Source organism: Conger conger, chromosome 1 (genome assembly GCF_963514075.1).
Source record: "Conger conger chromosome 1, fConCon1.1, whole genome shotgun sequence".
Lineage (NCBI taxonomy): Eukaryota > Metazoa > Chordata > Actinopteri > Anguilliformes > Congridae > Conger > Conger conger.
In genome coordinates, this window is record NC_083760.1 from 20,796,989 (window position 1) to 20,822,188 (window position 25,200).

General features: G+C 43.9%; 1 protein-coding gene across 2 annotated transcripts; it reads left to right on the forward strand.

Annotated features, from left to right (window-relative positions):
• Positions 1–1,491: 1,491 nt before the first annotated feature.
• LOC133133222 (sushi domain-containing protein 6-like) lies at positions 1,492–23,824 on the forward strand. 2 transcript variants are annotated; one of them, XM_061249318.1, is made up of 9 exons: positions 1,492–1,698; positions 5,157–5,322; positions 8,729–8,920; positions 9,521–9,721; positions 18,539–18,730; positions 18,940–19,134; positions 19,838–19,976; positions 20,436–20,839; positions 21,345–23,824. In XM_061249318.1, the coding sequence occupies exons 2-9, from the start codon at positions 5,199–5,201 to the stop codon at positions 21,368–21,370; spliced, it is 1,473 nt and encodes a 490-aa protein (XP_061105302.1). In that variant the 5' UTR covers positions 1,492–1,698; positions 5,157–5,198; the 3' UTR covers positions 21,371–23,824. The 2 variants fall into 2 exon arrangements, with proteins under 2 accessions (XP_061105302.1, XP_061105311.1); XM_061249327.1 differs by lacking the exon at positions 8,729–8,920.
• The last annotated feature ends 1,376 nt before the right edge of the window (positions 23,825–25,200 follow it).

Below are 25,200 nucleotides of genomic sequence, written 5' to 3' on the forward strand. Positions count from 1 at the left end.
AGTGGGTGGGATATTACTGAACACATGTTTGGGTTCCCACAACTTAATATGTGCAGACATGCCTAGGATGATGGTGTATGATCAAGAATAATATGTGGAAGAAGATCAAACTGAGCATCCACCGCCCACAGCATAAGCTGCCAGGTAGAACATAGGTAACAGGAAGGGCCCTGTTCACAACATCCAGTGGTAGGACCTTGGGCATGTTGTTCATGCAAGCTGGAAGTATAATGCTATAATTTGAAAGACCAATGGTCACGTAACCCACTGTGACTTAAAACTGGCTGTTCAAATAATTACAACAACAAAAAATATTTTGAGGAAGGTTAATACTTCTGCCTGACAGAGGCTCAAAGGGGAGGGCTTCAAAATAGGCCCAAGTGAATTGAGTGACAGCCAAAAGAATACAGCCATTAGTTAATCCGTGAAGCTCTCAAGATTCTCCCAAAGGGCTGCAAAGCAATCCATAGAAAGGGGTGTAGGCTACTGGCACTGCATTCATGCATTGAGTGATTGAGAACCATATTTTCACTGAGCACTATGCTCAAAATCATTGTCTTTGTTTTTAGGAATGCATAGAATTGCATTCACCACCTGATGAGTGTGTACATCCATTTCATTTTAAAGTGATGGGTCACCTTAGAACTAGCAGTCTTGCCCACCCGATACACAAACTAAACAAACAAATTGAAATGGTTGCAACTCAAAGAAACCAAGATAGTTACTGTTTCAACCTCTATTGATTGCTATCTAGTACTACAATACTTTACAACGGTAGTTTATTAGTTTAGTCATTTTTTTAACGTTTATATTCATGCAAAATTCGTTAAATTAAATTGAAATGGGCTACATTACCCCAAAATGTAATTAATTAATTAGATTTTTTTACGTGTTAAATTAACCACTAGGTGGCGGCTATCATCCACGGTTTTCACAGACTGCTGATTACATAAATACATTATCCTGGATTTTTCGTTATCGTTGCATGGCGAGTTCAAGTGTTTTTCCTTTTTTTTTCTTATTCTTTTTCGTGTTAATAACCTCACAGATATAACCTCTCAGAGTATATAAATGGCACATTTATTTATAGATATTTATAGGATACACTTGCAGTATGCAGGTGTAGCTGGTCCAACTATAAATGTCTGTTCAAGACATTATTTAGCTAATTAAATCATTAAGAGCAGCACCAGATCCTGAAGTGGATCAGCCTTTGATATGCTCCTCAGTTTAAGGGACTGTTGCCAGTAAGACATTGATAATTTCGTTAGGAGTCGGTCCCTGAGGACCATTCCGTTTCGCTGAAAGAGGTGCTTTAATGGTAAGACGAAAATTATGTTGAGTTAGAAAATCCATGTCATCAATGACCGTACTACATGCATACTGAGCTGTCAAATAACCGATGAGACAAGACCCTGACGTTGCTAATCCCCGTCCTGCACCCTCTCACACTCAAAGGCCTGTGTTAGTTGTCATGGAGACAGAGCCAGAGCGAGGCAACCCGTGGAGTTGGACAAATGCGAGGGTGTTTATTTCCGCTATTGCCGTTTGCCTGTGAATCAAGACAGTGATAGCGTTCGTCACTCTTTGTTAACATATAACAATCTCATATACCATCCTGGGTTATTATATTTCGGTAGCTACATGTCGCGACAGTGAGTAACGAGTGGGGGGACCCCGAAACAGGTCGTTGTGTTGGTAAGATCTTGCGCTTTCAGCTAGTAATTCCCGTTTGTGTCGGTGTGTGTTTGTGTTCGCCAGTCACTCAGTCGGTCTTCTGTGTTTGTTCAATGTTTTCTAGCTAGCCAGCTAGCTACACTCGATGACGTTCAGTCAGCTTCCAAATTAATATAGAAATCCAAATTTAACGTTAGCCAGCCATCTGTTTATTTAAAATTAGAATCCCGGTGATTTCCTTGGTACTAGCAACGATACAATGAAGTAACATATTCTTTGTTTTTAGCTAGCTCGCTCCTTGGGCTTGCTTGGCTTTTGCTTCTAGCTGGCGCTGCTAGCTATACTAGATGGGCTTTACAGTTAGCTGTGTAACTTGTTAGCTAATTTACCATTCCTTTGTTCCTTGTAGCTGTACGTTACTTTTCAAAATGGCCATAGTGTGGCTAACTGGTAGGTAATTTACCGTTGATTTAGTTGGTTATAAATTGTTAGCTAGCTATATCCACATAGCCACAAGCTGTATTGTGGTGACAGTACGCCGGATAGTCAAGTTAGCATTTGCGTTACAAACCGCAATTGTTTGCTAATGTTAGCCAGCAAGTTAGTGAGCGACACTCAACTGTGAGCTAACATTAGCTTATTTAGCTAGGTTATACAGCTGTCATTGCTTAGTCTAACCTAGAACTTGCTAAGGGTGCCAAGCTGCGTCTTCACGAGGTATTCACTATTCTGAGTAACCTTAGCGTTATCAGACAGTTTCGAGTTTGTTCAAAATGCCAGAAACAATAATTTACCAGATAACAAGTTAGACTACGTTATTAAGCAGGTAGGTAACGAGTTCAGATGGTCCATTTTGCAACATAATTCTGACATTTTTCAATGTCTGACAAAATGTAATTGAATGTATGTCGGTACTGGGGTGCGTCGTGGCAAAATTATTGGAAATAGTGCAGGTTAGTGCTACAAATCTTAAATCCACTCATTAAAAAAGAAAACCGATGCTAGCCTTTCAGGTGAAGTTGGTTGCATAAGAATTCTAATTGTGGTAGCAACTCAAATGTATAATTATGGTAAACGGATGAGCGCTATACCGTGGGGCTCTAATATACCTTAAGACAGTGATACAAAGAACCTTTCTTCGGGGCTTTGCAGAGCCCTCTGTTACCTCATGACACTTATGGGCAGAGCTGGCTCCACACGAACCTAAAAGGCATTAGCTCAGGCCTATCAGATAGCAAACTGTTCCCTGCCAAACTACAGTGCCGCTGCTTGAGCCAGAGCACAGGCTTTTTATTCAGTTTGAGAGCTGGGAATGCCGAAGCAGATTGCTTTGTGACATTCTGGGATTAGCCTAGCTTTTACTTTTTGGTTGTGCTGGGTCTACATTTTCAGAAAGAAACGTTTCTGTTTTTATCCTCCATATAACGCCTTTGGAGCACAGGTAGGCTTAAGAATGTGATGGCATTTCGGTTTTGTAATTTAGTTAGTGTTAGTAAAAAAAGTTTGGACTTTTTGTCAAGTTGTCAGTGAATGGTTAATCGTCTGTAATAGCGTCACGTGGGTACATGGTATTATTTTTTTTAGAACCAAAACAAGGAAGTGAGCTGACTGCCTCTTGTATAATTCCAGTGTTGGGTGTGGAATGAAGCAGAAGATGACAGTGTGGACTTGAACAATATATGCATTCAGCAGTAAAAGTAGAAACCTATTCATTATTAAACTAACTATTATTTGCCTGCTTTACACAATGCAGGTTTCAGGTCCACATGGGAAAATTAACTTTTTACCTTCCTTCCTGAAAATATTACAGATGGGTAACTTCAAGCTTAGGTATTTATTCACATTAATCTTGTATCCCAATCTTATATCTAATATCCTCACATATTCTGTAACTTGCTTAAAAAGCGTATTGACTTGTTCTTTATGTAAAATCGTGGGGGGAAGAAAATCAATGTGGTAATATAAAGGCATGCTTGCATGTTGGATGTGTGTGCATAATGCACACTCGGAGCTAATCAGAACAGGCAGGAAACATACTTTTCCTGCTATATACTTATTTACCCTATTGCTTGTCGCAGTAATGTCTAGGCCGGCTCCAAAACCCCAGCGGCTAGCAAACCGGTTGCACCATTTCTCCACAATATTTAAATCCGGTGTATCAAACTGTGCCTATACTTCCTTTTATTCAATATGCTCCTTCTTTGGCCCTTGCCAGTACATAACGCCTGAATGGAGCCAAGCCTCTAATCAATATATCTGCAGGGTTATTGGTTGGCTCCTCTTACTGAACATCCAGACTGCACTGTTCTGTTCAAATGTGAGTGCGAATGTGACCACTTAGTGCTGATTCAGAGAGCAGCCCACTGCCATATTGTCCATGGCAGCAGCTACTTGGCAAAGGTTGCTCAACCCAGAAACCTCCCCTGGCAGTTTGCCCACCCTTCATAGATGGGTGAAAAAGGTGGCTGAGATGACTCTTGCTGCAGTAGTTGTTCTCCTTGTCTGGTCTCTCTGAAGCTAGCATTATTTGAAGCAGAAACCAGATTAATTTCCTGAAGCATCCTGTTATTTTCAGAGTTAATGGAATGGATTAGCACCAGTGGAGTGATTCAGAAGAATTTAAATCGCTTACTTTGTAGGCAAGCAACTGCACCTGGATCTCATTATTGTGCAATTACCCCGCACTGTGGTTTTTGAAGCGAGATTGGCACAACACATCAGTCTGTAGAGAAAACGGGCAGACACTGACAAGCATGCCCCTCCATGAATTATAAAGGGCTTCAGCTAATTCGGCCTTTTCTCACCATCTGGATGTGGTTTACACTTTATCATAAAATCTATCAAGCAACATGAACACAAGAGCTGTTCTGCTGTTGCTGTCTGACCAGTTTTATATGTGATTAGTCACTCCATCTAAGGGCTCATATAAAAATCATGCAGCCTTCCTGATGCCAAGTACAGTAAGGCTTAATCAGAGGTAGAAAGTCCATGGGTCAGAAGCTAAATGTCTTGCCATGTGTTTCTTCCGCCTGTGAACTTGTCATAATCAGTTCTACGTCCTTGCTGAATAATTGTGGTAATTGGGAAATCCAGGTGATTGGAATAAAATCTGACCACTGTACTTTGCATTATCACCAGAACAGTACTGGAAAATGCCGTTCATTCATGTGCATTTCTCTTAGTTTTTGTTTAAATGCCGAATTAAGACCACAGGTGGAAAATCTAGGTTCAGAAAATAAGTTCTGCCATGTTTCTCAGCCAGCTGATTTCACTAATTAGTTCTACCCCCTGGCTGAAGAGTTGTGGTAATTGGGAAATCCAGGTGATTTCCAAACCCGGATTTTCCACCTCTTGGCTTAATTAAGCATTTAGAAAGAAATAGAACCTTACGTTCGGGTGATAATGAATTAATTTCAGGAAGTCTGACACAAGCAGCGTTGAATGTGAGAGTGTAAAAACCATCCCCTTCTCCCCCTCAGGTTCAGTCCCAGAGGACTCCCTCCCTGCAGCTGCAGTAAAAGATGTGCGATGGAATGGTAGCGGTTGAAACGAGAGCCTTCGTCCCCTCCTCCTCCTCCTCCTCCTCCAGACTGCTGCTCTCTCTGTTCTTCTTCCTGGTCATTGTCTCCCCGGGACAGGCGTCAGGTAAGAGAGCTCACTTCCTTGCGGGGGTGGCTTTTCACAGGGTCCTACTTTGAGGCGCACGCAGTTCAGTGTATCCGTGTTTCGAATTTCACTCTGGTGTATAGTCGGAGCGCAAAGATTGACACTCTAACGGGCATCCGCAGCTTCTCATAACATGCCTCTGAAATTATATTTGTTCAGTCCTCTCGGTTGAAAATCCTTCTTGGTTGTTTTCTTTCACGGGAAGGTTTTGATAACCCTCCAAAAACCGAGAAGTTGCCCCCTACGCGGCGAGCATATGGCTTGGATTTGGGCCGACGGAGAACGAGGTTCTTGCCGTCAAAGCCGGATCGCAATTGAGCGTGTATCTGCGTCTTCAGCTGCTCAAATTGGGCCCGTCCTGTCCCTCTCCCTCATGTGTCCGGAGCCAGGGCCACAGCTCCCCACTCAGACGCCCGTACCCCAACCATCTGCGCTGGTGGCACAGCAATAATTTGGGCTCACTTTGCTTGTAAAACTGTGGCTGGAAATGGCTCTGGTATCTCTGCACCGGAGTAAGGACCCACAGTCAATCTGCTCTGTGCGCTGCTGGTGAGTCACTGCTATTCGCATAGTAGCCGAGAGGTAGCAACTCACAAAGTTATCATCTTAGCCCCCCACGGGCCACGGGCCTGACTGGAGCACGGAGGACAACGGGCTCAAAGAGCAGGCTGTCTCTGGGACTGGATACACACGCACAGGCCAGCGAGCAAGGCCAAGAACAGACATAAACAATGTCTTGTGCTGCCGCTCTAGCCAGCAGTCAGGCCTGCCGCAACTTCCACATAACATCACCGCGGTCGGCGTTTGTGCTTTTCCCGCGAGCGCGAACAGACATTCCGTCTGTGCCTGTTTTAATTATTCGAGCGCTAGGCATTTCATTTGCCAGCGATTTGGGTGGCTTGGCCTAAATTCTCAGCCAGTTGGTCTGCTGTCTCCACATCTGCGTACACAGGAAGTGAGCAAATAGAGCAGTGGTGAAGAAACCAGGAACATGGCGCGGGTTGTAGTCACGTTGTGCTCTCTGATGAGCCAGGCTAACACACCAGAGGTTTAGTCATCATGTCATCATCCCAATTTCAAAAGCAGTTTTTGGAAGTGATAATGAATGGAGTGATATGGGCAGCCTGTAGCGTAGTGGTTAAGGTAAATGACTGGGACACGTAAGGTCGCTGGTTCTAATCCCGGTGTAGCCACAATAAGATCCGCACAGCCGCTGGGCCCTTGAGCAAGGCCCTTAACCCTGCATTGCTCCAGGGGAGGATTGTCTCCTGCTTATTCTAATCAACTGTACGTCACTCTGGATAAGAGCGTCTGCCAAATGGCAATAATGTAATGTAATGTAATGACCCAGAGATGTTCACTATCCGAGTACTATGATAAGGTCATAATCTTATTTTCATTCATTTAAGAAATTTCACATTTTGCCATTTTGTAATTTCATTAAATATAAATATGAATATAAGTGTAATAAATATATATTTTTATGTGTATGAATAGATATCAGTGATGGCCAGATAGCAGAATTTAATTTGTGTTAATGGCTGTTAATATGTGTTTGCAATTTGCATGTTTGCATTTCACATGGTGTGGGGTGTTTCTTTTTTTCATTGTTTTATCAACTATTGTGCCACCTGCAAATAAACCTCCACCTCCTCAATTTGAATGAAAAGTTTACATATCGGCTCATTTTTGGGAGGTATTTTGTATTTTGCATTTTGGTCTATTTTTGGCCATTCTGTGAAAAGGCAATATGGGTGTCTGGAAGCTTGATGGAATGGCTTCTTACTGTATAGTCTGAAAGAAATGACAACTTAAGTATGTGCTTTTCCCTGAAGGGTGCGGATTAATTTAATCTGCTGTGTACAGATGGATGAATTGATGCATGTCTAGCATATGGACAGCTTGTGACTCATCAGTCCATTTCCTCATTGCTGGCCGTTTGTCCCACCGCCAATGGCTGTTCATCTTCAAAAACATCTGTCCACTCATGCTAGCATATCCATCGGTCTGAGCCAACTCATAAAACAGGCTTTCTTGCCTCTAAGACTTCATAGGCACTTAATTGCATTAAAAACTAAACAGACATTAGGTTTTTTGTGCTTCCTGGCATGTGATTCTAATTTGCAATGAACGCTGACTTTCAGTTCTTCTGGGTAGTTTGTTTCTGCCCACACAAGATGAAAACTCAGGCTACTTCCTTTGTGCTGGGCAAGATATGATCTGTGTCAGCTGGCTCAAGTCAGCTCCTATTGATCCGACAGGTTTCCAGCTAACGCAAAACGTTCTCTAAACCTTCTCACAATGTTGCTGCCACGTAGCAGCCATGTTTTAGAATTGACAAAACATTCCGATAATATTGTGAGGGCATGTTGGATTAGCTTTGTTAACATTGCTGCTTTTTGCAAGGATTCAACCTTTCTAATTGAACAGTTTCACTATCAACGTGTCTATAGCATGTTGGTTTTTCAAGCTAAATAAATGGTGCTGCACAGTAATACTGTGGGAGGAAGTGGTGTTTCTCAGTGCTTCGTTTCCTTAGTATGTTTCTGAAAGCGCAGTATATCTGACTTCACTCTTTCGCTTGGTTAGAACTGTCTGCACTATACAGATGTCACACAGTGCTCACTGTATTCAGTTTTGCTGTATTATCCATAGCATGTCAGGGCTGGTGAAAGTATTTTAATTTTTGTGAGTTGTCAACATCTCATTGTGTGCACCTTGCAGGGGCATCTGTGATGTGGAGATTCTTGTTAAAGGGCAATGGGTTCTGTCCTCTGAATCTCTAGCCTGTATTCAATCAACAGTAGTCTTTAACTTTCGCTTACATGCAAGCCACGTTCTGCGGTTTCTTTGCAAACCCAGTTTGGTGAGTTTGCTGAACTTGCCAGACTGCATTTGTGAATACAATTAATTATCGTTTTGAATTGTTAGTCCAAACGAAAGTCAATTTTTGAAAAGCCCACCATGCCTCTGGATAATGTCTGAAATTAGTTTCATGTATTTCTGAGAAATATTTTGTTGCTTATGAAGCTCAAGTTGTTTTTAAATTGACTTAATGTTTATGTCATTTGTCTCACATTTCTTCTGTAGTGTGATTGTTTTGTTCTTATGGGCATTTATGTCCTGTTCTGATGAGATCTTGGATCGTGGTCTCTTTCACCAGCCTAAAGCCATTCTAAAAGCTAGGGTAAGAATAAGCCAGCCGTATGGTGCTTAACTAAGAATAGGCTAGCCGCATTGAGCTTGTCTGGTAAGTACTGTTTAACACTGCTGCGTCCTGCGCCATTTATTCTCCGCTTAATTAAAGTAGTCTTATTTCTGGACTGAGGTTTGCCTCTTAGTACCTGAAACTTGAAGGCGTCTCGAATGGGCGTTGCCTCCCCAGGATGTGCGAGGCCCCCCAGCGTGCTGCACAGCTGGGTGAACCTGACGGAGACCAACCGGGGCTCCTTCCCTCTGGGCACGCTGCTGCAGTACAGCTGTGACTTGGGGTACATGCTGGACGGGCCCAGCACCATCTCCTGCACTGCATCAGGCCGCTGGTCTACTGACCCTCCTCACTGCATACGCACCAATGGTGAGCCAGTCACCACCCTTATTGTATATATCCCAAACATTTTTATAAAATTGTAATTTTTCACACCAAAGATTTTCTTACATCCACTTCCTGGAAAACAAGATTTTGACATCATCGGCCGTGTGTCGATCAAGTGTGTCAATTTTTCGTTCTCCTCCGATCAATATCCTTTTTAAACCGCGGCGAGCATCTTCATTTGAACACCCCCAGTGAAATCCCCCCGCCCTAAAAAAAATTCCCTTGAAAGATCACAGTTCCCCTGAAAGTTTCACTCGTGTGTATGTCATATCACAGAAGCTAGTGCTGTTCTAACTTTCAGTTCCTTTTTTTAAGGCTGCTATTGGCAGCACTGCTGCCCAATGATGGGCCTCAAGAACTGATACCATTCTAAATATTCCCTACTAAAGTGTAACGGTGGCCCTGTGATGTCACCATTAAATTGTAACCAGGCTGCTACATTTGCAAGAAATGCACTTTATCTTTTGTGAACACACCAGGGTGTGGCACTGTAGCATATCTCCCTGCACTTGCAAATAAAAGGAAGCAGGTTCATACGTCACGCTTCTATCCTCACCAAAGGGCCTGTGTTTATTTTGGCAGTCTGTCGGCTGCCCTTTGAGCCTGAGAACGGAGGATACATCTGCCACCCATCCCCCTGCCACCGGCTCACCCAGGGCACCGTAATCGAGTACTTCTGCAATGAGGGCTACACGCTCAAGGGGGACTACAAATACCTTACCTGTGAGAATGGGGAGTGGGACTCCCCCATGCAGATCAGTTGCAGCCTGGACACTGATCGAGGTCAGTCAGCCATGCAATTTGGTCACCTAACCAGCTAAATCAGTGGCCAAGCTAGCCTATGGAATGCCGCGTCTTTGGAACAAAGGACATTTTCAGAATACATTTCTGATAAAAAAAATAATAAACATATATTTATTGCCAAGAAATACATGTCATTCAAAATTTTATTATGACACTTCTAACAGCAGCTGGTTGAAACTGCGGGATTAGCCATTCTGGTCAAAACAAACACATAGTTCTGTGTGTATGGGGGGACTAAAACCACTTGGTCTGCAGTGGTAAGAGAACAGAGGTTAAAAAGATTGTAATTTATTGTCCGATAGTAATTTATTATCCGATTCAAGGCCCTAGCGTTGGCATTTCAGGCTGCTAAGGGGACTGCCCCACCTTACATACAATCCTTGAACACTCCCTACTCCCCAGCTAGACCACTCCGGTCTGCCAGCTCTGGTCGCCTTATCGTTCCCTCACTACGAGCACCTGGCGGGCGAGCTGCACGTTCACGCCTGTTTTCCGTTCTGGTTCCTCAGTGGTGGAATGACTTGCCTACCACTGTCAGGACAGCAGAATCCCTCCCCCTATTTCGACGCAGACTAAAAACACACCTCTTCAAACTCTACCTTAGTCCTCCCTCCTGATTTCCCCCGCCCCCCTTTCTGATATCCCTATCCCTCTTGTCTAACCCCCCCCCCCCCCCCAAAAGAAAAATTGCACTTATGATGACTATATGTTTAAAACAGCACTTTTTATGTATTTTCCTAGTTATGGATGTGATGCTTTGACTTGTGGAAGAACCTATGCACTTGTAAGTCGCTTTGGATTAAAAGCGTCTGCCAAATGACTAAAATATAAAATGTAATTGTACAAGATGTTCAATAATGGCACTATGCAATGATGAACTGTAACCTGTGAGTAATGAAATGGCTATATGCAGGTAACGCGCAGGAGATCTTGGCTGATGTTTTTCCATAAACCATTTCACTTTAACCCTTATATATTCCCGAGGATCAAAGAAAGACACCAAATTAAATAAAGACCATCACAAAATGGCAGTAACATCAATAATCCTGCTTGTGCTATCTCTGTAGAACCTGGTTAACCTTTCTACATTTACATTTACATTTTTGTCATTTGGCAGACACTTTTAATCCAAAGCAAAGTGCATAGGGTCTACCACAAGTCAAAGCATCACATCCATAACTAGGAAAAAACACATGGAATGCTATTGTAAACATATAGTCGTCATCATAAGTGCAATTTTTTTTTTTTTGGGTTAGACAAGGATAGGGATATCAGAAAGGGGGGGGGCGGGGGAAATCAGGAGGGAGGACTAAGGTAGAGTTTGAAAAGGTGTGTTTTGAGTCTGCGTCGAAATAGGGGGAGTACAGCTCATCAATGGTACCAACTTATTTCCCATCACCTCTGCTTTCCAACAACACCACGGTTACACATCATTCTTTATAAAATGTATTTGTACAAAGACTTTAGTTGTGGGGGCAATCGGAAGAGGCAGCAAAATGATTGGGAAATGGTGCTATATTTGACAAGCACTGTCTTCCAAACCTTGCTGACCCTGTATCGGCATGTAAACAGTCTGCTTTACTTTGAGGTCTGATAGGGGCCACAATTCTGTAAACCACCCTAGACTACCAAAGGCTGTATAAATATCATGACAAATAAACAACATAAATGTCAGACACTGAAAGATGTTTGGTTCAAAGAATCAGTAACTAGTACCTATTTTGTTGTGGTTCAAGTCTGGGTCGTGGCCAGTTGCTCTGTGTTTGCAGGGTATTTTTCCCTGCATTTTGGTGGAATGATCTCATTTCAAAAACCAAATACTCACAGGGTTAGAGGAAGAAATTGTTTGATGGGGGTTTGTCTTTTTTATCGGCCTCTCTGCCAGAATCCTAATGTGCTCTCTGTTGCATAAATCGTGGCTGTCTGGACCCCAGTTTACACTCGCACACAAAACCACAGCAGACGGATGGAGGGTGATTCACAGAGAGCTGCATGATTTCAGTCTGATAATGATGGCTGTTTTATTACCAGTGAGTCAGGGCTTAAGTAGCAGTCCGTGTGGTGAGTTACACAGGTGTTCCTATCACTGCTGGCTACTTTTGCGATTTGAAAGGAGTTTGACTTCACACATTTCTGAATTGTCAAAGGAAAGGAAAGGAAACCTGGCACCCGTCCTTTAGAAATGTAGCATTCTTTGTGGTGGTATTGTGGGGAAAAGGACACCGCATTCCAGAATGAGCTTCAGCAGAATTCAGTCTGATAATCATTCATTTATTGAACTAAGAGACATGGTAAACTAATTTAAACATCCTATGTGGTCAAAAATCTGTTTTTTTTGGTCGTTATAGGTAAAATACCAATGTGAAAATATTTTTTTTCTTCTTGCTGCAGGATTACATATTGGTCTTTGAAGACCTTGAATCTGACATGGTTCACAAGGAAATTTGCATAAAATGTTCACATTTTCACAAAGCAGCACTGAAAACCAGCTCATTATACACATATTAATGTGCCAGCTTGTCACTCTGCCAGTACTGATTGTACCATAGGGACTGCACTGCACAGCCATTATGGCATGTATTAGCAGCTGTGTTGGCATGTCAAAATTTAAAAGTATAATATAACTGCAGGAATGAACACTGCAATTATGGAATAATTAGCTACTGTAAGTTAGCTGGCTAATGCTATGCTGTGTCGGTGCAGGATGAGCAGAGAAATCACATGAGCAATATTCAAAAATGATGTGAATAGATCTCGTGATCAGATAATCTTCTGATTGGGGAATATTAAATTGGCTCACTAGCAAGTTGTACGACCTGGTTTTTGACATTGGAAATTAGAAAGAAGCCTAGAAAGCTTCATGAGAAACTGTTTTGTACTGTAGATGGCTAGGAACCCAGACAATGAGTGTTGGTCACCATTCTGACTCACCCGACTGAAAGCTTCAGATCCCACTCTGAAGGCGGCAGCGTCCATGTTCATGTTACAGAGACTGTATAGTATTAGCTTGTACATTAGCTCGCGAATCTTACCACTGATTCATTTGGTTTCTGGTGTCATGTGAGTTGGGGTTGTTTTCCAGGTTTTATAGGTTTGGCTAGCTAGCCAAGTAAACACTAGGGTAATTTATTTAGTGGTCTGTTTTATCAAAAGATAATTAGTTACAGAAGGAACTCTCACCCTCAATCCTCCAGCTCTGCTTTTCAGAAATAGCTTTTACCTCAGGAACAATATATAATATTATATAGATTATCATAAATTACTAGCCTAGTTATTCTTGTTTATAGATTTCGTACAAATAAGTGGTTTAATGAATATATTAAACGGGAAAAAAAAAGTTGTTCCTGAGGGAATTTAATTACAGGAAGTCCAGAATATAGCAGTGGTACCGTAAACATGTGCACTGGAGCACTATTGCGTACATAGGCAGGTTTTTTAAGACTGTGTAAAAGACGTGATTGCAGCTCCATCATTGCTGAAACAATGAATCTGTTCCACGCTCAGTGATTGATGGCTTGTGTTATAATGAGCATATGCGCATGTTCAGTGTGCGTTAATCATTGAGAGGCTGTCTTTGTGTGAGACGAGCGCCTCGGCGCTTTGTGGCCTTTCCGTGCCTCCGAGGAGCCGGTAATAAACGAGCCGAATTAAAATGGTGGTCCCGGCCCCATAGTTAACACACTGACTGTCAGACTCCGTTCCCCTAAAAGCACGCGGCGACCGTCAGGGGATTCCGCCACGTCGATTCCTCGCGTATGCAACCCATGATAATCAGCGTTTCTCCTCGTTACGAATTCTGCTCCAGTTCAACCTCTTGCCGGCGCAAATATTGAGTTGCAACGGGAGCCCAGAGGAATGGCGGAAGGAATGGTTGGAAGCGCGGCAGTTGGCTCTTACAGAGATCCCTGTGCTGCTCCGTAATGAAACCCTGCCTTCCACGAATGCGTGTTGCGGTGAATATGAAGAGGTAACCTCAGGAGTGGCTCAAGATCAGATGGACCAAAGCGTGATAAAACTCTCTGGCAACGACCAGCTAATTCGCACTTGAAAGCGGAAACCGCCATGTGCTCCAGTCACATTTATATATAGCGCCTCGGTGCCACCGGGTTCGCTTGTTCGAGCCGGCTAATGGCGCATCACGCCAAGTTCACCGTTCGCGGCGGGTCTGCGCTGCAGTCTTTGTTCCCGTTCGTAAAGCCCCTCTGGCTGCGTGTCGAAAGAATGCAAGTTTCCCCATACAGCCGTTCTGAATCCAGCAGGACGCGTGTGTGTTTTTTCTGCGTATTTCCATTACGAGAATACATTTGCCGTCATTAATACCCTGTGGGTCACTGGATGTGTTTTTGTTTGGGAGGCCTGTGGGGGGACTCGGTGGGCATCGGGGCGGGGGTGTGGGGGTCTCATTAGGGGTCTGACCCTTTGTCCTGATGAAAGCTGAAAGAAAGGTATTTATGCATCACAGCTGTCTGAGACAGAGGGGGCAGGGGGTCCGCTGCCCGCGGTGCGAGGTTGTGGCGGGGGGGGGTGGGGGGGGGGCATGGGGGTCGGGTTTTAGGAGGGAGCTCAGCACATGCCCATCTGCTGCTCTGAAAGCTGGCGGCGGGGAGGGGGGCAGAGTGACAAAGGAGACACCTCGAGTGTCGGGCTGCCCTGCCCTGCTCTGCTTTCAGGCCCACAGACCGGCCGCAGCCTGAAAGCTGAGACCGACACCTGTTATTTACGGCCCAGCGGAGGAGGGGCGAGCCCAAAGGGTCTGCACACCGGCTCAGTTACGTGGCTTGGATTATAATCTTGGGTGAAAGGAGCAATGGGCTAATGCTAGCTGATCCGTAGTGACTTTGACTTGGTAGCGCTGTTAGGTTCTGCATCCTCAAACAGAAGAAGAGAGGCTGTCTGTTTCGCCTGCTGCGACAGGGAAACCCGAGCCGCCACGTCTGTGCGAAAGCTGGAATGTTTTGTCGGGACTCGTCCCGTTCCAGCAGGAAGGCTTTCAGTCTCAGCTCCTGACAGGCCTGCAGCCTGCCGCACATGGCGTTCCCCTGATGAATGGTTCACTAATACCTCTCCAGCTCCGTGCGTGCGAGTCTGTGTTTGTGCGTGTGTGTGCCTATGTTTGTGCACGTGACTGTGTGCATGTGTGTGTACTTCTGTGTGCCCCTATGTGTGTGCATGTGACTGTGTGTGTGTTTGTGTGCTTGGGTGCTTGTGAGTGTGTCTAAAGATGCACTTTTGACAAAGAGCAGGAGCACAGATGCAGTAAGCTGTTGGGCAGTGTAAAGAGTAATAAAAGTGAGTATAAACACAGGTGGATAAGTGAAGGGACTGCATTTTGGACTCACTCAGTATGTACTGAGAAGCGCCCTGTAAGGTTTTACCCAGCTACAGTTGTACCCATCTGGGACCACATTCGCTTTCCCCAGAGATCATTTATAACCTGCCTCTGAACAGAGGAAAAGTAGCGGTCAGGTTTAGATTACAGGGTTGCTAAAATATGTGGTGTGTGTTTCAGTTTTCTTGGCTGCTTCAAGAGGGGTGTCAAAACAGAAAAGCCTTAATACGCCTTTTTGTGCGTGCTTGGTGAATCTCCTCAAAAGGGGATAGAGACTTAACATACACTGGATTACAGTGATTATTTCCAATCTGTGGCTTTGCTTTTTTCAGCATTCGTTACCCAAGTGATTACTTATGGTGAAGAGAGTGTTTTAATAACTCCCAAGTTATTAAAACTGGAAGGCTCTTGGGTTTTAAATCTTTAAGTCTAGACTGTGTTACATTACATTTTCTTCTCAACTTCCCTTTTTCTGATTATGCTGAGTGTTTTTATCAGTGTGTGAACTGTCTGGCTGGTGGACCCAAGTTCCCATGTTCTGCTTGCTGTGGGTTTGTTTGTGTTCCTCCAGTTACCCTATATTTAGGGCCTCGTGTCGTGCTCCCAGCTGTTTGTTCACATAGACAGTTTCACATGAGAATGTTGACTGTCTCCTCTGGAAAACCCAGTCGCACAGTAACAACCAGAATTTAAGGATTAGGGGAAAGGCTGAGATGAAAATCTGCTATTACCAAAACTAATCTAAGTGGTGGTGTGCTTTTTAAACCCCCAGAATCCGTTCAACAGATACAGCATTGTTTGTCGCCTAAGGAATGTGTGAACACACACCCACACACACACACACACACACACACACACACACACACACACACACACACACACACATGCATAACTACCATGTCCCTCTCCTACTTATAATCATCATGTTGTTGTCCTCAATCTCCCAATAAGTCATAAGATGACCTCATTTCCATATACAGAATATTGGCTTCATGGAGAAGCCCCCCTCTAACATAAAGCCTTGAACAAACTATGATTTCCGTTAAGATAATGGCCCTTTTGAGTTTTCGGCAACTTGTCGAAACTGTTTGTGGTAAGATATAGTCCATTGTCTTATGGTGACAGTCATTGTGTGATTTGTGTGGTTACAAGTTACTCAAGCACTGTTCATGTGTATGGAATGATTTGCAGGAGCCACTAATATACAATGAAAAACATTCATTCAGCAATATGCTGTTTCAGCTGTTTCCTCTTAATCCATACAAACAACCACAACATCAAAACAACCAGCAGGAGCTTTAGAGGAAGAAAAACAATGACAAAAAAACACTTGAAAGAGCCAGAAGATAAAGAGCTTAGTGACCTTTTGTGAGAATTTGAGGGTGTATTTGATCCACTGACTTTAATTTATTTATTTTTCACTGTGCCGTCCGGCTGGGAAATGATGGCCATCTTGAGGCTGTGACGTGCACCACAAGTCACCACAGTATGTCAGCCTCGACTCCCAACTCCGCAGAGAGATCACAGCCAGCTCCCGCAGTGTGAAGAGTACACTTGCTGTACATTGGCCCGCAGTTTGTACTGTGTGTTCTAGGCTTAAATCCCAGACCCCTGGCCCCTGGTGTGACTTAGTGCCTTTCATTATCCAATCGGCAGCTTGACTCCCAAATCCTGTGGATTAGAGAAGATGGGAGCCAAACGCACCAGATCAACAACAAAAATAAAAAAACAAGGTAGATAAAAATACCTTTCAAAGAGACATGGTTACTGTGTACCCTTTCCCTTTCCAACCATGCCACTTAAGAATCATCCATCTTGGTCGAACTGAACTTGGTCCATTTCTTTTCTGAAATGGAATATTGTCAAGAAGGACTAAATTCAGTTTTGATTTTTTCTTTAGAACTTTAAAAGCTCCAGCATCCTGTTGCCCACACACACACACACACACACACACACACACACACACAGAGTATTGTGCTTCCCCTTTTTAATTGTTTCTCTGGAGGAACTCCTCTCTATATTATAAGATTATAAATTGCACTTTGGTTTGGCTCAGAATGTGATTAGTCTAAAAATATTAGTGTTCCGTAACACTGCAAGTAGATTCTGGAAAAAAAAAAAATGTTTCGTGTTCACAGCCTGCCAGAATATTAATAATAATGACTCACAGTATTGCTCACCCCAGAGATGCTATTCCTCATGCAGAATTTGTCCAAATTACAGGTAGTAGGTGTACCGGTTATGTAGTTATTAGCTGTTGAAGCTGTGTGGTTATACCTTTGTTTTTTTTCTACTGAAATTTTCTCCTGAAAAGTTTTTTCATCTCAAGGCTCGGTATTTTGTTGAACCCACCATCTTGTTGATAGCATTCCACGGGCTGAACTCTATAAACCCCCCCCCCCCCCCTCACATTCAGCACCTTTGCTTCCATTATCGGGGGCATTAAAACTTCGGCTTCGACCTGAGATTATGGCTGATTAGCGCTGCCTGACTGTAGCATACGGCTCTGGTCTACAGCCAAAGCTTTTGAGATTTTTTACACCCCCCAGTAGTGTTACAGCAAAGCGCACGCGTCGTATCCTTTTTGTGGTACAAAGCACTCCATCAGGTTTTAAGATTAGATCCGCAAAGGAGATTTGACTGTACAAAGGACTGTTTTCCTGTGGACTACGATGGGTGAAACTGGCACTTGGCTACATGGTCGTAAAGTGCAGTTGTTGAAATTGAGAATGCCATCGTATATTTGCCCGCAAATGTATCTGCTCTTCTGTATTGTTGACTTCTGGCCCTAATACAATGGTTTACATGATATATGGACATACTGTAACATAACTAAAAAATTGAGAGAATTGTTGCCTTGAGTAGTTTGTGACCAATGCCTTACAGCTCTAAGAATTTTTCATCCCTAGATGAGCACTGGTTTGAAGAGTACCTTGCTGAAAATGGAGGATTTGGTTCATGGAGGCAACTTTGAATTTTGTTTATCAAGTGATTAGAACTGCACACCTGGCTGTCAGGGAGGCGGTATAATGAAATTTGCTTAAAATTAATATGTTTTTCTCTAGGCTATTGTCGTCCATTTCAGCATGTATTAATGATCCTTCCACTTCCAGTGCGGTACAGATAATTTGCTCATTTAGATTAATTTCCCCAGAGAACGGAATATTAGCTTCTCGTTTCTAGTAGTCTAGTTTCTAGTTTGAGAGAGTTTCAGCAAGACTGAAGTATTCCCATCCAATTGGCTTTTCTTTTTTTTTCTTCTTTTTTTTTTACTTAAACAGAATGACGATTCATTTATTCATGTCATCCTGAGTTGTTGATCCTCTTGGGCAAATGTATTGCTATGGAGAGATTTCAGACTCCTGAGGAAAGCTCTCCCTTTTGTGTTTTCCTGACTGTGGGCTGACTGTGCCCTGGCTCTAGGAACAGGCCTGACCGTCTCTTACCTCTCTCTCCCCCTTCCCCAGGATGTTCGAGGCCCCCCAGCGTGCTGCACAGCTGGGTGAACCTGACGGAGACCAACCGGGGCTCCTTCCCTCTGGGCACGCTGCTGCAGTACAGCTGTGACTCGGGGTACATGCTGGACGGGCCCAGCACCATCTCCTGCACTGCATCAGGCCGCTGGTCTACTGACCCTCCTCACTGCATACGCACCAACGGTGAGCCACCCTTATCTCTGACTGACACAACTTCTGCGGTCCATGGTGCCATGGTGTAGGGAACCATAAAGGTTTTATTGACCTTTTTGAGAGAATTGATTTCTGTCATTGGTTCTCTTGGTTTTTGGTCAGGACAGTTGTAAGGTTTATGAAAGAAAGCAAGTTCATCTGTGCCCACACTCAACAAAGTGTTTGTTTTTGATTGGCAGTCTGTCGGCCGCCTTTTGAGCCCGAGAACGGGGGCTATATCTGCCACCCGTCCCCCTGTCACCGGCTCACCCAGGGCACTGTAATCGAGTACTTCTGCGACGAGGGCTACGCGCTCAAGGGGGACTACAAATACCTCACCTGTGAGAATGGGGAGTGGGACTCCCCCATGCAGATCAGCTGCCACCCTGTTCAAGGTTTGTCATCTCCACTGATACTGAATCTCAGGCCTGTGTCAGCACTGTCTGTTGCTTAATAGTCAAGCGAGGCTTCGAGCAGATCATATACAGTGCAGTCCATTAGTATTTGCTAAGTAGTACCTAAAAGAGCCTGCAGAGTTCTGGAAAAAGGTATTCTGGGCAGATGAGTCCAAGATCGACTTTTATCAGTATGATGGAAAGAGCAAAGTGTGGAGGCTAAAAGGAACTGCCCAAAACCAAAGTATCCCCCCTTATTGGTGAAACATGGTGGTCAGGGTATTATAGTTTGGGCATGTATGGTTGCCAAAAGAACAGAAATTGTACCACTGTCCAAATACTTACGGACTACACTGTAATACTGTTTGCACTGTAATACTGTTTGAGACCGCAAACTTTTAATGTCAATGAGCACCATTTCAGATGTAGATTATTATAAGGGTACATGCTGAATAGCGGCTTTGCTTGCTGTGGTAGTAACATAGTAATAATACCAAGAGTTCATAGCAGAGATAATGATTGTAATTGTAGCGATATTTTGGTTGCTTGTTGTGTTATTATAATTATAGAAAGTGTGGGCTGCTCTGTGTGTTGTGGTGCACCCTCTCTGGGTTTGGGCGTGCTTCATACTTTGGGGAATAAGTGCTCTGTGGGGTGTATGCAGATGACAGTACAGTAAGACGGCCTGCTCTCCCCCTCTCAGAGCGAGACCTGCCCTCACCTTTGGGAATGCCCACACTCCCCATTGTGGCCGCCACTGTCAGCTCAGTGGCCCTCATCCTCCTCCTCATAGTCCTCTTTGTGCTGCTGCAGCCCAAACTCAAGTCCTTCCAGACCAGCAGGTAAGACACAGCCTTTAACAGAGCTTAAGTCCCTCCTGGACAACAGAAGCCACACTCCACAGTTACACCCTTATACTATGCCCAGGAACATGTGCTAAAGGCCACCATTTTGCCCCGCTCAGTGTTAAAGGCTGACTGTGTTGTTTCTTTGTTGTGTTTCTCACTCAGGGCTGATTAGTTGTGAGTAATTAATGGTCTTGAGGCCAGTTTATAGTTCAGTGACAGTGTAGCTTGACTGAAATTGCAGAACGTTCGTGAAAGTTCAATTGTCACCCGACATGGACTGCCCAGAGTATAAACTGCGTCCAGCGACATCCGTTGCACATCGCCGGTTGCAGCTGGATTATAAAGTAGCCTGTATTCTTCTTGTACGTTGCTTGGGATAAAAGGTGTCTGCTTAATAAGAGGTAATGTAATGTCTGGTGTGTCTCTAATATACTCTGACGGGTTTCCATGCAGACGGGAGCAGGGCGTGGCCGGCCAGCCCGTGTCCATTGTGGTGGAGGGAGTCCAGGTGTCTCTGCCCTCCTACGAGGAGGCGGTGTACGGCAGCGCACCCGCCCCTCCCTCTGAGTCCCGTGTGCAGATTGTGCTGTCTGAGGAGGCGCAGGGGGCCCCGCAGGGCCGGGGGCGAGAAGAGGGGGCCCAGGCCGAGAGCAGCCTCCCCTCCACCTCCTCCCATCAGTCCGAGATGGTGCTGGTTCACCAGGTTCCCACCTCTTCCTCCTGCTCCTCCTCCTCATCCTCGTCCTGGGCCCCTGAGCAGGCCGGAGCCTCGGGCCCCCGGCACCAAAGGCAGGATTCGTGCAGCAGCGACGAGCAATGCCTCCTGTCCCTGGCCTCTGTGGAGGACCTGGCTGACGGTACGACCCCTCCCTTCTCCCCGCACACGTGTCTGGGTGCACGTACTCCAAAGAGTCTTCAGGGCCCTTCCCTTTCTGCTGGAAGAACCATGGCCATGCACTTTTCGAATGTTAATACGTATTCATTCAGTTTCAGTAAAGAGTAGGTTTATTTGGGAATGATTTTTAAAAATTACCAGCAGTTGTTGCTTCATTGCTACATTATAATCACAGGTTTGTGATTTTACAGCTAAAATGGTTAAATGTACTTGTTTAAATTTTTTTTTTTGAAAAAAAGCTAATTATTCACTTTGGATTGCTGACATTTTATGCACAGATGGGTGTATGCTTTTAAAATGTAAATTAGATGAGCAGTTTGCCCTGAAATGTAAATTGGACATGTAGTTTCCTTACCCTTATGCCTTCCCTCTGCTGTGTAGTTAACAGTGTTCCATTCCATGTGGAGTCTGCACCACACATGTGCACTGAGATTAATGCCCTGTTTCCTGCCCTCGCTCTCCTGCAGATATCCCCCTGTTAAAGGAGGCCTGAGGTCTTCTGCAGCGCCATCGACCAGGATCCCTGCTGCTGCCTTCTCCATCTTTGTTCCAAATTATCGGAAGCAAAGCCTTTCTCTTAGCCCTCTAATCGAAGCAGCCGCAAATACAGATATACTTCAGTCTTAACCGTCTCCTCCCCACCCCCCCCTCCCATGTGCGGGCAGTCATTCACAGGCCGTCCGCACCATCGGAGTGCTTGCTAAAGTACCGGATGTCGAGCGGCTTCACATCAAATGTGCGTATGTGAAGGCGCACACTTAGAAATTTTCTACATTTTTCCTCAAGTGCGTCTCACGTCCCACTTTCAACCTGCATCGTGAATGGGGCAGAAGAGCTCTTTAGAAAGGTTAGTCTCGCGGAGGTCCATCTAATAAACCCCTCGGTTTTCCGGATGGTAGTTTGGCGACAAGTCTGACATTTTCCGGCGGTTTTTCCTTTAGAGCGGACACCGTTTCACCATCCGTAAAGCAGTCATTTGATTGATAATGACTGGCTTTCTCCCCCCTGCGGAGACATCCGGCCTGCTCTTTGCTGCATGTTCTGTGTATTTTCACAGTGGAGCGCTCTGAACCTGCACAGCGGTGCGCCATCAGTGATGCATGAAGGCTTGCGACCCTCCATGTCTGTCGGAAGCACCCGTCACACAAACGCACCGTGGCGGTGGGGACTTCAGCGACAAATACGGGAGGTGTTCCTGTGGCGCTTCACTGGCCTTTCCCTAGGTTAGCGATTGTATCGTGCTGCCCATTGGTCTGGTTGTTTTGGTGAATATAGTCTCCTCGTCTGTGTGTTCGTTAATGGTGGCGCCCGATGTCTTTTCTGCAACAGAGAGCGGCGTACGCGGGACAGACTTTCACGTGCCCGAAAACGGCAGAGAGCAAAGCCGTTTGGTTTGTTTAGCTTGAACTGGTTGAACTGTGCGTTTCCTCCCCATTTGTTTCCTACGTCACGCTGTCTTTTTTAAATCGGTGATGCTTGTCTGTATGTCAGGCTGCTGTCTGTCTGTCTGTCCCGAGCCAGAGAGAAGGGCAGTGCCTTAAGAGAGGCTGAGGGGCCCCTGCACCCCCTCATCTACAAAAGAAATGAACAAAAAATAAACTGTGGCCCAAGTAAGGGGACTTGGTGGTGGTGGTGTTAGTTCATCCGCTTAAACGGCTTGCCTTACGAGCCTTTTCACGAAGCATGTCTAAGAATGTTCCTCCACTTAATTGCCAGTTTAATTATTTGAAAACTTAATTGTGAGATTGATGTGCATTTGTTCTTAAGGTAAAAATGTAATTTGTCCTTGTTAAAAAATTGAATGTGGCTGATTGTCACTGCGTTGTCCTCAGAACAGGGCTGTTTCTACAGCCGCTAATGGATACAAAGGTTGGGTGCAAAAAAAGAGAAGATTATCGGGTTTTGCTTTCCATTTGCTGCACTTGTCGGAGGCAGATATCTGAAAGAATGCACATGCCTAAAGTAATCCTATGCTACCCCCCCCCCCCCCCCCCCCCCCCCACCGCCCACAGAGTAATCTGTCATTTCGCTCTTTGAAACATTTGGTTTTCTGAAAAACTACTTTCAGCTCCTTGGTTTGAAATGAGCCAAGAAGGCAAGGATGGGCAAGATATTTATTTGACCACATGCTGGTGCATGGGTACGCTGCCTGACGCGTGTATGCTCAGACAGGGCAAAGCAAAGGGTGGTTTAGCCAGTTGGTTCCATTGCCCATTAGTCATTAATCCTTTTTTGAGGCAGGCTTATGATATTGCCTTAAGATTCGCTTTTGCTTTCTTTATTTTTTACGACAGTTTTATGTGCCCAAATGCATTTGTGATGTCTGGGTTGTCTTGCAGAGGATGAGAAGAGGATTTGATTCCACTGTCTCAGCATCGCCTTACATTTCTATGCACAAGCGGGATAAATATTTTTCTTTTCAGTTTACTTTATTACATTGTTTTTTTTATGTGACGTAGGGTAACCAGTCTCTTCAGAGATATTACCTAATCACAGATACTCTTTTTTTGTTCTTGTGTTTTAAAATAATTTAATGTTAATTTACAGGAAAAACACAGAAAGGAACTCTGTTTATTATTCTGCTGTTGTGTTTACTGTTCTTGCATCCAGAATGCTGTTGTACAGCAGTGCTTCCCGCAGTTCTTTTAATAGGAGAAAACAGGGCTTTTTAAACCGCTTTCTTTAAATTCTGTTCGCCTTTGTGTGTCCAACATGGTACTTTTAAACTGCTAAAATGGATTGAATGACAAAATTGGAACCAAAAGAAATCATGCAAGTCTGTAAAGAATGTTTATCGTTTATTTTTTTCAGTTGTTTTGTTGTCCTTTGGAAATCTGTACATTGCAATGGGTGTGAAGATAGTATTTTAATATTTGTATAAAGTTTAATTTAATTGTACACTGTATATAACTATTTCTAATTAAAGGTTTCTTTGGAAGTGTGCAAAGTTGTTTCATCTTCTGTGATTTGTCTGTCAAGTTGTCCGATATTTTTTTCTTTCTCTACAATTAAGCAACTGAAAGGACTTACTCAGAAGCTGAACTATTCCTTTTGCTTGTAAAGTGAGATAGAGGCATGAGATGCAAGGTTTCCAAGAAAGGCCAATGTTTTAGAAAGGCCACTTAGCAAATGGATGTTCATTCATGTACTGTTAAATAATTACATGTTATTGACCCTCCCAATGGCTCTTATTGCTCCACAAATCATGAAATATTCATATGTGCTCTATAATATATGACTGACCTATATTGAGTTAGTTACTCGGGGAATGACTGCCCAATGCCCATCAATACAGTGTATTAAGAATCTACATTTCAGTAATTGTGAATCTAAATCTAGACATTGATCAATGAGTAAATAAGCATGGAATGTTGTCTCGGATCTAGATGTGGCCAAACCGGATATACATCAATCATCAAGCTATTTTTCTAGCTCTTTTCATACATGTAAATGCAGTTCAAAGTGCTTTCCATGCGAAAGGGTAAAACAATAAAAGAATGACAACTATTCCACACTCATCATTTCTAAGTGCATTTAGTGTAACTGATTTCAATGGAGAACACCCACCTTGACTAATGGGATTTTGGAACACGTTTGGTTTTGAAAAATTGTTTCACGTCAAAAAGCTTTTTATTTGCTTTGGAAATTATGCTTTTGGGGAAGAAATAATGTATATACAAGTTGGGTTGGTCTCTGCCGTATTGTCAGGAACTGTAGTGAGATCAGGGCCATTTTTTTATGTTTCTGTGGAGCTCCACGAACATAGTGTGCATTGAGGCCATCCAGTGGTTCAGTGGTGTACTTGCAGGTTTCAAATTAAATTATGTTCAGTTGATTAATTCAGTTTTATCTAGGCAGCGGAATATCTTCATATGTTTACTACTTCCAATGTAATATTTTCATTTTATGGGGAAACCCTAAGCAGAATTTCTTATCATAAGTGTCAAAAGAATTGCTTAAAATGTATTAGGTACACCCCACCCCCCCTCCCCCCCGACCAGTCCAACAAGCCAATCCAAAGCCTGTAACTGTGAATTCAGAGGGTAGTACACTTTTCAGCTCCACAGAGACCCCTGCTGGCTGTACAGGACTATAGACAGAGAAGTATATGTTTTAAGATAGGCCTTAAAGGTACAATAGGTAATTTCGGATTTCTAACGGTCAAGAGAGGAACAGCAGCAACAAACACCTTCAAACCACAGCACTGTTAATCCCTCCCCCTTCTCTGTGAACGTGCTGACGTTGAAGCGCCATTGGCAGTGGCAATTAGAACCAATTTTCAACAAATGAGCTTGAATTATTGTAGTTATACAATGTTTTGGT